Source organism: Scyliorhinus torazame, chromosome 14 (genome assembly GCF_047496885.1).
Source record: "Scyliorhinus torazame isolate Kashiwa2021f chromosome 14, sScyTor2.1, whole genome shotgun sequence".
NCBI classification, from domain to species: domain Eukaryota; kingdom Metazoa; phylum Chordata; class Chondrichthyes; order Carcharhiniformes; family Scyliorhinidae; genus Scyliorhinus; species Scyliorhinus torazame.
In genome coordinates, this window is record NC_092720.1 from 198,872,314 (window position 1) to 198,886,558 (window position 14,245).

The following is a 14,245-nucleotide window of genomic DNA, read 5'->3' on the forward strand; positions in this document are numbered from 1 at the left end:
CGCCCCAACCGAAACTTCACACTTCATCTTCACATAGGCCTCCTTCTTCCTCTTAACAAGAGATTCCACTTCCTTGGTAAACCACGGTTCCCTCGCTCGACGCCTTCCTCCCTGTCTAATTGGAGAAAAAAAAGGAATTGGGTACTCTAAGATTTTTTTTTAAATATGAGGAGAGGCTAAGTCAGTCAGGGTTGTATTCATTGGAGTTTAAAAACGAGAGAGCGGATCTTCAAAACTTACAAAATTCTAACAGGATTAGACCCCCCACCCCCCGGTGAACGAGCGCCCCCCCCCCCCCCCCCCCCCCACAGGCCGCCACCCGACCCTACGCGCAGAGTTCCCGCCGGCAGCGACCAGGTGTGAACAGCGCCGGCGGGACTCTGCCGTTTCCGCGCGGCCGCTCGGCCCATCGCGGCTCGCGATCGGCGCCACGCCTAACGCGTCGGCGCAAATGTCGCCGATTCTCCGCTCCTCGGAGAATCTCCTGCCGGCGTCGGAAACAATGGCGCGAGCGGCATTTCTCCCATACGGCGTGGCATGGGAGAATCCCGCCCCCTGACTCCCAAAAGCCTGTCCACTATCTACAAAGAGTGTGATGGAATATTCTCCACTTACCTGGATGAGAGCAAGTCCAATAACACTTGAGATCAACACCATCCAGGACAAAACAGCGTCTTGATTGGTACCCCGTCCACAATGAAATGAAAATCGCTTATTGTCACAAGTCGGCTTCAAATGAAGTTCCTGTGAAAACCCTCTAGTCGCCACATTCCGGCGCCTGTTCGGGGAGGCTGGTGTGGGAATTGAACCGTGCTGCTGGCCTGCTTTAAAAGCCAGCGATTCAGCCCTGTGCTAAAACAAACATTCACTCCCTCCACCAGCAACGCACAGTGACAGCCTTGTACCCACTACAAGATGCAATGCAGGAACTCACCAAACCTCCTTTGACAGCACCTTGCAAAACCCACGGCCACTGCCATCGAGAAAGACAAGAATAGGAACACCGTCACCTGGAAATTTCCCTTCAAGGCACTTAACATTTTGACTTGGAAACAAAATGGCCGTTCCTTCACCGGGTGAAAATCCTGCAACCCCCTCCGTAACAGCACTGTGGATGTACCTACACCTCGAGGACTGCCGCTGTTCAAGAAGGCGTCTCACTGCCACTTTCTTGGGCAATTCGAGATGGGCAATAAATGTTGGCCTAGCCAGTGTCACCCACATCCCAGGAATAAATTAAAAGGAAACATAATGATTGTTCCTTCAACATCAGCACATGTTATGAACCTCAGTGGTGTAATTAATATTTCAGCATAACCTCATGCAGACCACGTTTTAGATTCTGCAAAGCTTAACTACTTTGTCTTGTTAACAACTTGCTTAATCGCATCATTTAACAACCACAGTTGATTTAACCACTTCTAACAATCGCCTCTTAACATTTTCCAGAATAGATTATCATTCTTTGCACCTTGGCATAAGAGACAAATAATATAAAAACATCATTTAAAAAAAATCATCGAACAAAGTGTGGATTTCTTTTCTCCCCTCTGGGCACCCTCTCCTCATCAACAACTTGGTTGTTGTCGCACTTTAATGTGGTAAAACCTAAAGCTGCATCTACACGATTACTATGAAACAAAATTTAACATCAGGAGATAATTGAAACAGACTTTCGAGAGAAAAAAAATGTTTTCACAGGTACCCAATTCATTTTTTTAATGATTAAGGGGTAATTTAGCATGGCCATGTCCCCATCTCCTCCCTTCAGGTCAGGCAAGGCAGGCGGGGCGGGAGTCGGGAATCTCTGACCCTATGCAGCCACTTTCCTCCCTCGTCTCACTGCCTCCCTACCTTATTTCTGAGAGAGGGATGTGTCATTTCCCCTGTCCTATTCCTGTTTTTAAAAATTTAGAGTACCCAATTCATTTTCTTTTCCAATTATGGGGCAATTTAGTGTGGCCAATCCATCTACCTTGCATATTTTTGGGTTGTGGGGGTGAAACCCACTCAAACACGGGGAGAATGTGCAAACTCCACACGGAGTGACCCAGAGCCGGGATCGAACCTGGGACCTCGGCGCCGTGAGGCAGCAGGGCTAAGCCACTTCTCCACTGTGCTGCCGCCTCTGTCCCATTCGTGAGGTGACACATGGGGGAGTGGTGCCTCTTTAGCATTTGCTCTTGCTTTTCTTCATAGTTTTTAAAATTGCAGCTCAGTGTTTTATTGCCATATGTTAAAAGAATACATTTTCTGTTCATCAGATGGAAGGAATGAAGTTTTTGGTGCCATTGGTTCATCAGTTTTACTGGATCCTGAACGTGGAGCTGATCTGAGTGACAATGTTGAATGGGTGTTTACTGGCAGTGATGGAAACCCGTGTACTATTTTGGATCATGCATCAGGTTACCAACGAGAGGAACCAAATGAAAACTTCAAATCACGTTTGCGATATTTTACATCCAATGGGTCTCTGATGTTAAACAATTTAAAACCCAATGACCAAGGGGTTTATACCATCATTGTAAATGGACATAGGGAATGGAGTACAGATTTGAAACTCATTGGTAAGTGTTTTCAATACTTTATCACGTTGGAAATGACAAACGTTTCAGCTTATTAACTGTTCACTCCTTAAGAATACGGAATAGGAACACAAACATTCTATTCCATCCCCTCAAGCCCTGTTATGTTATTCTGTTATATGGTGGTTAATCTGCACCTTCCGTGCATTTACCTGTTTTTCTAATCATCTCCCATGTCTAGTACCCAAGAGAAAAATCTATTGATCTGAATACGGGCAGTCCTCACCTAGACGCCACTCAAGTTACGAGGAAAGTCACTTGTGACATTTATAAATTTCCACCCCGTTTCATCTGTATAGCTCGGTTTCTGACTTTGCGATGCTCTGTGTCTTTTGGCCCAAAGGAGCCCATTCAAGCAGAAAAGCCTCCCACTGATTTTTGTGGTACAAATGTAGCCTTACAGGCCAGAGGTATGGAGACAGACAGATAGGATGATAGACAGACAGGGAGCAGCGGAGTGGGGGAGGCTGTGCTATCTGTCTTGGTTTTGTGTACCTAGTTTATTTACATCGAGAGCATGAGAGCACAATAAATATCCCAGCACTGTGCTGGACTCCTGTCCCAGCATAGCCATGTAGTTTAATCTCCAATAATGACTTGTTGGTTGACAAATAGCTTCAGACAAGTGGTTTACCACAAAGCTTGGGCGTCGTTCTCCGACCCCCCGCCGGGTCGGAGAATCGCCGGGGGCTGCTGTGAATCCCGCCCCCGCCGGTTGCCGAAGTCTCCGGTACCGGATATTCGGCGGGGGCGGGAATCGGGCCGCGCCGGTTGGCGGGCCCCCCCGCTGGATTCTCCGGCCCGGATGGGCCGAAGTCCCGCCGATAAATTGCCTGTCCCGCCGGCGTGGATTAAACCACCTTTTGAACGGCGGGACAAGGCGGCGTGGGCGGTCTCCGGGGTCCTGGGGGGGGGGCGCGGGGCGATCTGGCTCCGGGGGGTGCCCCCACGGTGGCCTGGCCCGCGATCGGGGCCCACCGATCCGCGGGCGGGCCTGTGCCGTGGGGGCACTCTTTCTCTTCCGCCTCCGCCACGGTCTCCACCATGGCGGAGGCGGAAGAGACTCCCTCCACTGCGCATGCGTGGGAAACTGTCAGCGGCTGCTGACGCTCCCGTGCATGCGCCGCCCCGAGATGTCATTTCCGCGCCAGCTGGCGGGGCACCAAAGGCCGTTTCCGCCAGCTGGCGGGGCGGAAATTCCTCCGGCGTCGGCCTAGCCCCTCAATGTTGGGGCTCGGCCCCCAAAGATGCGGAGCATTTCGCACCTTTGGGGCGGCACGATGCCCATCTGATTGGCACCGTTTTGGGCGCCAGTCGGCGGACATCGCGCCGTTTCGGGAGAATTTCGCCCCTTATCTCAATTGTTGTCATTTAAATTATTTTCTGATTGGATCAGATATTCAGTTTAATTTTGAATGAAGTGAAATACTATAGATCTGTCTGTTGGGTGCCAAAAAGCCCGAAGAACTGGATATTAACATGTTCACAAACCAATCACCCATTTTTGACATTGTACCTCTGGGAAAATTGGTTCTAAACTTCCGACGTGGTATTGAGGAGCCAATCGTGTCTCATGTCTGAGGACCCCTGTATTACAAATTCCAATCACCACTTCCAATTGACACAGCAGCCATGGCCTCGGACAGTAGAATTTCATTATTCTCTGTGCAGAAGACTAAAATGTTCACTGATTCCAGCGTAGAATGTTCTCGCTCTAATTTTAAGATATTGGGCGGGATTCTCTGAGCCCGCGCAAGGTCAGAGAATCGCCGGGAGGGGGGGGGCGCGCGAATCCCGCCACGCCGCTCCGACGCCGTGCCGCCTATTCTCTGGCGACCAGAGAATTGGCAGCAACCGCACCGGCGTGGTCGCCCCGGCGCCGGCCCCGCGCCGACTCTCCGCGCTCGACGGGCTGAGTGCCCGCCGAGTTCCGCTGTGTCCCGCCGGTGTCATTCATGTATGGTCCTACCCGGCGGGACCTCAGCGTTCTGGCTGTGGGGGGGGACGGGGACGGGGGGAGCCGACTCGGGGGGGGCTTCCACGGTAGCCAGGCCCGCGATCGGGTCAACCAAACGGCGGGCGGGCTCATTCCAGGGAGCGCCCATGTTCCTCTGCGCCGGGCCACTGTCGGGCTCCACCATGTTGCCCGGGGCACCGGCGTGGAGACGGCCATAGCGTGCTTGCGCGTACCCGCGCCAGCCATGCCGTGTATGCACGGACCTGCGCCGGCCATGTCAGGCTGGCTTTCAGCGCCGGAGCAGCGCAAAGCACTCCGGTGCCATGCTAGCCCCCACGGAAGGGGAGAATGACTGGGCCTGGAGGCCCGTTGATACCGGCGTCGCTCGCGCCGGTTTTGACGCCAGCGTCAACACTTGGCCGGGATTTCGGAGAATCCCGGCCACTCTTCTTGTTCTGGATTAACCCACCAGGCAAATCTGTCGTATTTCTGTTCATTCAAAATTAAACAGAACCGATGATCCAATCAGAAAATAACTGAAATGACAACAATTGAGATAAGCTTTGTGGTTCTGCTTTTTTTAAGTTTTAACGCTAGCTTCTGCTCTTACATTCCATTTGTTGAATCGCACATGTTGAAGATTCTGACATTCATGGGGTCACCAATGACCAGCTGTATCAATACAGTGGCTACAAAGGGCAGCACGGTGGTGCAGTGGGTTAGCACTGCTGCCTCACGGAGCCGAGGTCCCAGGTTCGATCCCGGCTCTGGATCACAGTCCGTGTGGAGTTTGCACATTCTCCCCGTGTTTGCGTGGGTTTCGCCCCCACAACCCAAAGATGTGCAGGCGGATTGGCCGCGCTAAATTGCCCCTTAATTGGAAAAAACGAATTGGGTACTCTAAATTTATTTTAAAAATACAGTGGCTACAAGAGCAGGTCAGAGGCTGGGAATTAGAGTATCCAATTAACTTTTTCCAATTAAGGGGCAATTTAGTGTGGCCAATCCACCTACCCTGCACATCTTTTGGGTTGTGGGGGCGAAACCCATGCAAACACGGGGCAAATGTGCAAACTCCACACGGACATTGACCCAGAGCCGGGATCGAACCTGGGACGCCCGTGCTAACCACTTGCGCCAGTGTGCTGCCCTGACTACTGAAACATGATGGCAGCCGCCTGTACCATCGACCAGATGCACGGGCAGCACCTTCAAAATCCATGATTTCTACTACCCAGATGGATAAGGATAGCCAAGGCAAGGGATCACTACTACCTGTAAGTTTCTCTCCACGTTATTCACCGTCCTGTCTTATCGCTGTACCTTCACCGTCACTGTGTCAATAATGTGACACCTCTTGCCTAACCACACTGGGTATACCTGCACCAGATGGACTGCAGTGTTACCAGAAGTCAACTCACCATCACCTTCGAGGGCAATAAGAGATGGATACAGAATGCTGGCTTTACCATGACAGAATTATAAACTCACCCCTCTATAGGAGCAGCAGCCAGAGGCACGGGGGCAACACAACCTGTATCACCTGTTCAGGAGAGCAAACGTTGAGCAGGCCATTCGACAGCTGCTGTTTCACTGCCTGAACTCGGGCAGCTGGCTCCCTCCAGTAGTCTCCTGCAAGAGTCTTGGTCATTGTGGTGGTCTGCTGTGCACCCTATCAGAAGGCCCTCCAGAGTGGTGTGAATCTAGAGACAGTGAGGCCCTGGAAGAGGTCAGCTTGTTGAAGAGAGGGCAGGAGGTGAAAGAGGAATAGGAGCTGTCGGGGAGGATTCTGAACAGAGAGCTGGCAGAACCAGAAAATCCCACCGCCAGCGAGTGGCCGGAGAATTCTGGTTCCGATCGCCTCCATTACCCCTAGCTTTCCATCTTTCATTCCTTCCCTGTCTTTGCTGTATGCCGCAGTATTTGCGACCCATTCCTTCCCTATTCTGACCCAGGTCTCCAATATCACCAGACATATTCCCACATGACTAGCTGTGCCTGCAGCTCACCAACTTATTTACCACATTCCAGGCATTCACATAGCTGCGTAGGAGAAAGTAAATATATTCCATTCCCTTTCACTCTGTGAAACACCTTCATTATTTCATAGTTTAGTGCTGTCTGTCTTTCCTCATTCTTTGCTCATCTTGCATTTCCTCACTAATGTTACCTCCTGGTGCCCAACCCTGTTAAGTTATTTGAAACCCTCCCCAAGAGAATTGACTGCTAGCCCAGCCATCTTTAAAGGATTAATTTATTTTGATGGCAGCTGAGGAGAAGCTTGACTGCTGCAATCACTTTTGTCAATGGTTTAATGATTATTTACACAAGGTGGAAGGTTGGTAATCACTCAGGTTCTTCAGCCCCACGCTCCTGATCTACGGGCATTCGGTGCCGGGGGTGGGGTGGCGGAGAACCTCCTCATGAACCTGCCCCTGGGCCTGGCCAAACTTGCCATAGAAGGGTGCGTAGCCATCTAAGATGTCCATCGGCAAAGGACCATGGGAATTATGGCCAACCCAGGACTCGGACAGATACACAGCTTATGTGTCTCTGAAACACAGGTAACCAGACCTGATCGAAACCCCCGCTCGTTTGCATTTTAGTGGCCCATTTTCCCAGGACGATAGGACTCCAATCAAGCAACTGGTACAGCCACAGACTGATCGGCGCCACTTCCCTTACTCAGAAAGCCCAGCTGCCAAGGAGAGCCTAAAGTATAAACAAACAACTGGGCCAAATTGCCAGAGAACTGAAGCGGGCCTTCTTAACCAGCCTGTCTCTGTGCTTCTGTGGTCATAGAATCATAGATTTTACAGTGCAGAAGGAGGCCATTCGGCCCATCGAGTCTGCACCGGCTCTTGGAAAGAGCACCCTACCCAAGGCCAACACCACCACCCTATCCCCATAACCCAGTAACCCCACCCAACACTAAGGGCAATTTATCATGGCCAATCCACCTAACCTGCACATCTTTGGACTGTGAACACCTCCAATCTACATCCAGGGGCAGTGTTTTTTTTATATGGAGGATGTGCAAACTCCACAAGGACAGTGACCCAGGTCCAGGATCAAACCTGGGACCTCGGCGTCGTGAGGCAGCTGTGGCAACCACTGTGCCACCGTGCTGCCCCTAGGTTTTTGCATCTAACGGAACGGGAGTATTCGTTTTTCTCCCCGGTGCACAAGGTGTATTCGAGGATTGACTTTTTGTGGTGGGAAATGCACTGTTGGCTGAGGTTAGGAAGTTGGAGTACTCGGCAGTTGTGATTTCGGGTCACGCTCCGCACTGGCTGGATGTGGTTTTGGCGAGAGGGGGCAGCCTAGAGGCCGGGGTGGAGAATGGATGGGGGGTTATTAGCGGACCGGAGCTTCTTTTTTAAATACATTTTGAGTACCGAATGGTTTTCTTTTCCCAATTAAGGGCAATTTAGTGAGGCCAGCATCCTAACCTGTGCATCTTTGGGTTGTGGGGGTGAAACCCACGCAGACACGGGAAGAATGTGCAAACTCCACACGGACAGCGACCCAGGGCCGGGATTCGAACCCGGGTCCTCAGCGCAGTGAGGCAGCAGTGCTAACCACTGTGTCACTGTGCCACCCGAGCAGACCGGAGCTTCTGTGACAAGATTGGGAAGGTGATTGAGGAGTTATGTAGAGTTTAATTACACGGGGGAGGTCTCGCAGTCGGTGGTCTGGGAGGTAGCAAGGCGGGAGGTGATCAACTGACAGAAGAGGTGAAAGGGAGATACAGGGGGGGATCCAGACCCAGGTCTCCTGGCAAAGTTGTAGGCGAGGTTCGACCTATTGTTCACGGGGAAAGAGGTGCGCCAGTTGAGAAGGGTGAGGGGAACTGCCTACGAGTATGGAGAGGAGGCAGGATTTAGGTTGGCCAGACAGCTCCGGAAGGAGGCCGCAGCGAGGGAGATAGTTTGGGAACGGACACACACCAGGGCGGGAAACCGAGGAGCAGAAACATACGTGGCGAAGATTGACCTGCATTCCCAACATCCACTGAGTGTAACTCTAAACACCAGGGACGGGATTCTCCGACCCCTCGCTGTGGTCCTCTGCCATGGCCGACGCGTAGGTGAACCACCCCTGTGCATGCGCGGGGATGATGACAGCAGCCGCTGACGCTCCCGCGCACGCGCGGACCCGCGCAGGCCGGCGGAGTCCCTTCGGCCCCGGCAGGCACGGCGCCAAAAGCCTTCCACGCCAGCCGGCGGGGCGCCAACCACTCCGGGGCGGGCCCAGCCCCTGAAGGTGCGGAGGATTTGTCGTGGTTCCCCAGGACGACAATTCGTTCACACCGATTAAAACAGAGAGTCTGAGCCGCGATCTTCCAAGCATTAGACTTTATTCACCTAGCACAAGAGAATAAAATCGGGATGTCCGGAACAATCCGATGAGCCCTCAGGCTTACAGTCTTTTTATGTACATTTCAGCTCCGTATCTCAAGATTCTTATCTTTCTTATCTTACTTTACAGCCAGACCTTGCTTTGGCCACCATTGTTTTTAGTTGACTTTTATCTGTCTTATTCAAGATTGGTCGCTTCCTTTTTCCTCTCTTTGTCTCTTAAACCATGGTGGTTATAACTCTTGCCCTTATCTACACTTCTCTGCTTGTGCAACAATCGTGGTTTAGCTGACTTAGGCCGAATGTGTAGGAAACACCTGCTCACTTTATTCTCTCTTTTTTATTATGGTCAACTATTAAAGTGAACCACTGAGCAGTATTCATTGTTCCCCCAAGTGACTATTGTTTGCATTCGTTAATTAGTGACTGCTATACTACTTTTCTGGGTCTTCTGCTTTGATCATATCAACTATACTTGATTACATTAGGTCATCTATTCTATGTTTGATTACGTTAGGTCACACGAGGTTACTCTAAATTACATTAGGTTACATAGGTTACATACCCATTTCACTACTCACCTAAATCTGCTTTATCATTTCACTAAAACCTATGATTCTGAATTCCATACCTAACTCATACAATATCCAGTACAAATTCCCAACATGTCCCCCCTTTGAGGCTATTTCCTAGCCTCATCTCAATTACCAAGCTCAAATAACCCCCTCGCTTGATCCCATTCGCATTTTTATTTTAATCACTTTTTTCAGGCAATGTGGAGGAGCCGAATACTTTGGTCAGGGATCAATGCCCCTGTTCTAAATTTATCATAATGTGTTTATCCAGGTTCTGATTCTTGGGTTGCTCCCCCAGATTGCCTGCTCCTGACAGTCATCAGCCAAAAACCTTCCCACCCTTGTCGAGGGAAGGGAAAAAGACTGATTCCTGTGTACAGACTAAGTTCTCTTGGTCCCCCGCGGCTTTCAGCAAGGTGCTTATTGTTGTCACCAGACGATCTTCCACTACCGCAGTTAGTTTACAGAGTGACGAGTTTCAACTTCGACCAAGGTCATGGTAAATTCACTCAGCGGGGGCGGCTCAAAGTTTCCCCATTCCTCTGTTTTTCCTCTTGAACGTGAGTTGCTTATCACCCGAGTCACCATCTGCCGTGCTGCTACCCTGGTAAGGAAGGATCTCAGGACGGGTAGAAGGCAACAAAATATTAATCCCAGAATGATTATTATTGTGATTGCTATAGCTCCAGCCTTGGCAAACCATGCCCCCCATTTTCCAAACATTCTATCCAGCCAACTCCATACCCCCTGTCCAAACCCAGCATTTTCTTTCATTTCTTTCGCAAGATTCTTTAACTTATGCATGGCTTGTGTAAATGACCCCTCTGGACTAGTGTTATTAGGGATAAATGTGCAACACTGATCCCCAAACATAACACACACACCTCCTTTTTCTGCCAGGAGCCAATCCAATGCCTGTCGATTTTGCCACGCCATTTTGCTGGTCGCATCCAACTGCTCTCCTAAGGCCGCCAGGGCAGCATTTGAATAATTAATAAACCTCTGCTGATTATAATAAATGTAATTGATCCACTCAGTATTCTTGTTGGGTGAGATCCAAAAAAAGATGGATGCGGCTATTTCACTCCTAGCTTTGAACTCATTCGGGATGCCTCGGGGCTGTCCAATCGCGTCCAGTTGTACGTTAGGGTCAAGGGTATATGCCCTCTTAACTCTATGTGATTTAATGCCGTTTTCCACCGGTAGTATCACAGTGCTCTGGGCCAGCATAACTCGGGCACATAGTCCATGCCAATCCGGTGGTAACCGAGCCAGCAGCCCTTTTTCCGGGCCACAAAGCCACCAGAGATCGGCCAGTTGATTTACTTGATATTCTAATACATAAGGAGAGGGTGGCGTTCCCCCTGTCAGGCCGGGAACAGCAGGGTTGAGCAAACTACGGATGTCGGATATATCCCAAATCCTTTCACACTGTCCCGTGTAGTTTCCTAAATTACTTCCCGTGCTGTCCTCCCTCCAATAGCAATCTTGGATTTGTAAGTTGGGCTCCACCCTCCATTCCTCCGGGGCCGCGTCCATTGCCGTTTTTGGCCATATTGGACACTCGTGGGCCACATGGTAGGTGTGCTTTTTTGTCCCAGCACGCAGGATACATTCGAATGGACACCTCGGCATTTTCCCCTTACAAAGGTTATCACATGCATTTCCTGAACAGTTTATCGTCTCATACGTGTAAGTCTGATTCTTATGCGTATATGTCCGTGTGTACGTGTTATATGTACGGCACTTTTCCTTTTTCCATTTTTGCAGCATGGTCCAACAGTCTCCTGATCCCCACGGTATATCAGCTACCTGGGTGCGTGGTTTTTCTGCCGCACATATCACACAGTCTTTCCCATCATTGTTTTGCTTACCAGTATACTCAGCCCATTTCCACCAGATGTTTTTCTGTGCTTTCTCCCACATAGTATCTGTGCTCACTGACCGTTTACGTCTTGCTTGTCTTAATACTCCACCTTCCTGAATCTGCACCCTTATGGTCTCTGCATTCCACTTTCCTTTGTCATAGGTCAATGAAGTCCTCAAAGGAAATAGTTTCCAAGTCCCAGGTGGGGAACAAGGCCCCCTCCCTGTTCTCACCTCCCCCGGCACCTTGACTAACAGGCCCAGGCTGGGCATTTGTATCATCAGCCAGCTCATGCACAGAACTACTTTCATCATCCTCTACTCTTTCTGTTCTACTTTGGCTCTGTTCCTCCTCCCCACGATTCTCCCCGTGTAGTTCTATCTCTTCCTCGCTGCTACTTCTATCCGCACTGCCACTGTCTTCAATCTCCCTTCTCTCCCCTACCCCTGTTATCGTTCTGGTACAATGGTTCAAGTGATACCACAGTGTACTGCCTTCTACTTGCAACGCCGTGGGAGACACTTTGGTGACTTCAAACGGTCCTTCTCGTCTCGGTTCGTTCCAACGTCTCCGGAACTTCCTGATGTATACTTGATCTCCAAGTTTGATCTGGTGTTCCGTTGCAGGGCTCTCCTCCTCCTTGGCCTTTTCCTGTTCAAATATAGTTCTATGTATAATAGTTAATTGTCGTACATACTCCCTTGCGTCCTGATCTAAACATTCCAGCGCGGGGCCCCCTGCTCCCCTGATCTTTGGCACCGGCATTACTCTTCCTGTCATCATTTCATGTGGGCTCAAATGTGTGATTCTGTTTTCCTGACTCCTGTATTGCATTAGAGCCAATGGCAGAGCATCCATCCAGTTTTTCCCTGTCTCGCTGCAAATTTTGCTTATTTTAGCCTTCAGGGTCCCGTTTGCTCTCTCCACCATTCCTTGGGATTGAGGATGATACACACATCCAAACTTCTGCTTTATTCGGAGCGCTGAGAGCGTCTCTCTCAGTGCCCTTCCTATAAAAGCAGATCCATTATCTGAACTTAATTGCATGGGTATGCCAAATCTTGGGATAATTTCTTTTGACAGGAAGTTAATCACCGTTCCAGATCCTTGATCTTTGGATGGTGTTGCTTCTATCCATCTGCTGAATCTATCAATAATCACTAGCATGTATCTTTTCCCCCTCACCACCTTTCCCATATCCACATAGTCCATGCATAGATGTTGAAATGGTCCTTCGGGAATGGGTATATGCCCTATTGGGGCAGTAATGCCCTTCCTGATATTATTCTGAGCACACACCTCACACTGACTTAGTATGTAATCAATTGAGTTTTGCAGGTATGGTGACCAGAATCCTTCTTTCTTGATCTTTCTTGCCACCTCTCCTCTGGCACAGTGGTCCACTCCATGTGCTTCGCTGATTAGTATGGTTAGTAATGATGTGGGTGCTATGACCAATCCCTCCCCATTTCTCCATACTTTGTCATGTTGTCCTTGTATTGCTCCTCTATCTTTCCACATTGTCTTTTCAGCTATAGGGGCTTCCTCCTGTAACTGTGCCACATCGTCTAATGTGATTTGAGGTTCGATATTCCCCACACCTGGCCCTGGGTGTGGCCTTGCTATTGCTACTGGGGCTATCGTAGCCTCAATGTATCCTGACGCTTCTTTAGCTGCCTTGTCGGCTTTGGTATTTCCCTGTGTGATGCTATCCGTTCCCTTTTTATGCGCCTGACACTTAATTATGGCTAATTCCCTTGGACCCATCATGGCCCTTATTAAAGCCCTGATTTGACCTTCGTGGTGTATTGGTCCTCCTCCACTTTTCATAAATCCCCTTTGCTTCCATATTGCCCCAAACAGGTGACAGACCCCGTGGGCATAGGCCGAATCAGTATAAATTTCCACCGCTTCCCCGTTTGCTAACTCGCATGCTCTGGTCAGTGCTTCAAGCTCCGCTAACTGGGCTGAGCATGGCTGCTCACATTCTTTCGCCTCTATTACCTCAAATGATTTCCCTTTCTGTTCAACTACTGCATAGCCAGCATGATTTCCCCTATGATCCCTATAACACGAACCATCAACGTACAACGTCCTCTTCTCTTCTGTGCTTAATCTATCTGCCTTCAAGTCTTTCCTCAGTTTCATAAACGCTCTTGTCTCTCTTACACACTCATGCTCCTCTCCCTCATGTGGTAATGGCATATAGTCAGCTGGGTTGGCCCTACTACACTTCACTATCGTAATGTCCGGGAATGTGGTCAGCATTTGAAAATGATGAATTCTAGCCGGCGTCAGAACAAACTTCCCTTTTTCAATCAATTCAGCTACCTTATGGTACACATGTATGTTTGTCGGATATCCCATTGTGACTGTAGCTGCCTTTTCGTACGCCCACCAAGCTGCTGCCAGGCCTTGATAGCACGGAGGATATCCCATTGCTACGTCGTCTAGCCTGGTACTGTAATATGCTACAGCCTGCCTTCGTCTACCCTTGCAATTTTCCTGCGTTAACACTGCTGTAGCAAATCCGGCTTCTCTGTTACTCACAAATAAGTCAAAGGGTTTGTCATAGGTCGGTAAAGCCAATGCTGGTGCCTGTGCCATTTCTTTCTTTATATTCTCAAACGCGTCTGAAGCATCTTTATCCCATCTTAGTTTGGTTCTTAACTCTTCGCACCCTGCCTCCTTCATTACCTTTCGTAGTGCCTGCGTTTTTTCCGCATAGCTTTCTACCCATTCTGAACTGAATCCTGTCATTCCCAAAAAAGTCATCATTTGTCCCACCGTCTGTGGTTTCGGAACTTTTAGTACAGCTTCTATCTGCTGAGAAGCTATCCCCTTCTGCCCTGCTGATATTTCTCTTCCCAAGTACTCTACTTTTTTCTGGCACAGCTGCA

The 14,245-nt window shown here is 49.7% G+C and overlaps 1 protein-coding gene across 3 annotated transcripts in view; it reads left to right on the forward strand.

The window, feature by feature from the left end:
- LOC140390332 (uncharacterized) overlaps positions 1–14,245 on the forward strand; it is a 108,070-nt gene that overhangs the window by 29,837 nt on the left and 63,988 nt on the right. For all 3 annotated transcript variants that reach the window (XM_072475402.1, XM_072475403.1, XM_072475404.1), the window contains exon 3: positions 2,265–2,567. In XM_072475402.1, the coding sequence (XP_072331503.1) occupies positions 2,265–2,567 (303 nt within the window). The remainder of the gene's footprint in view (positions 1–2,264; positions 2,568–14,245) is intronic.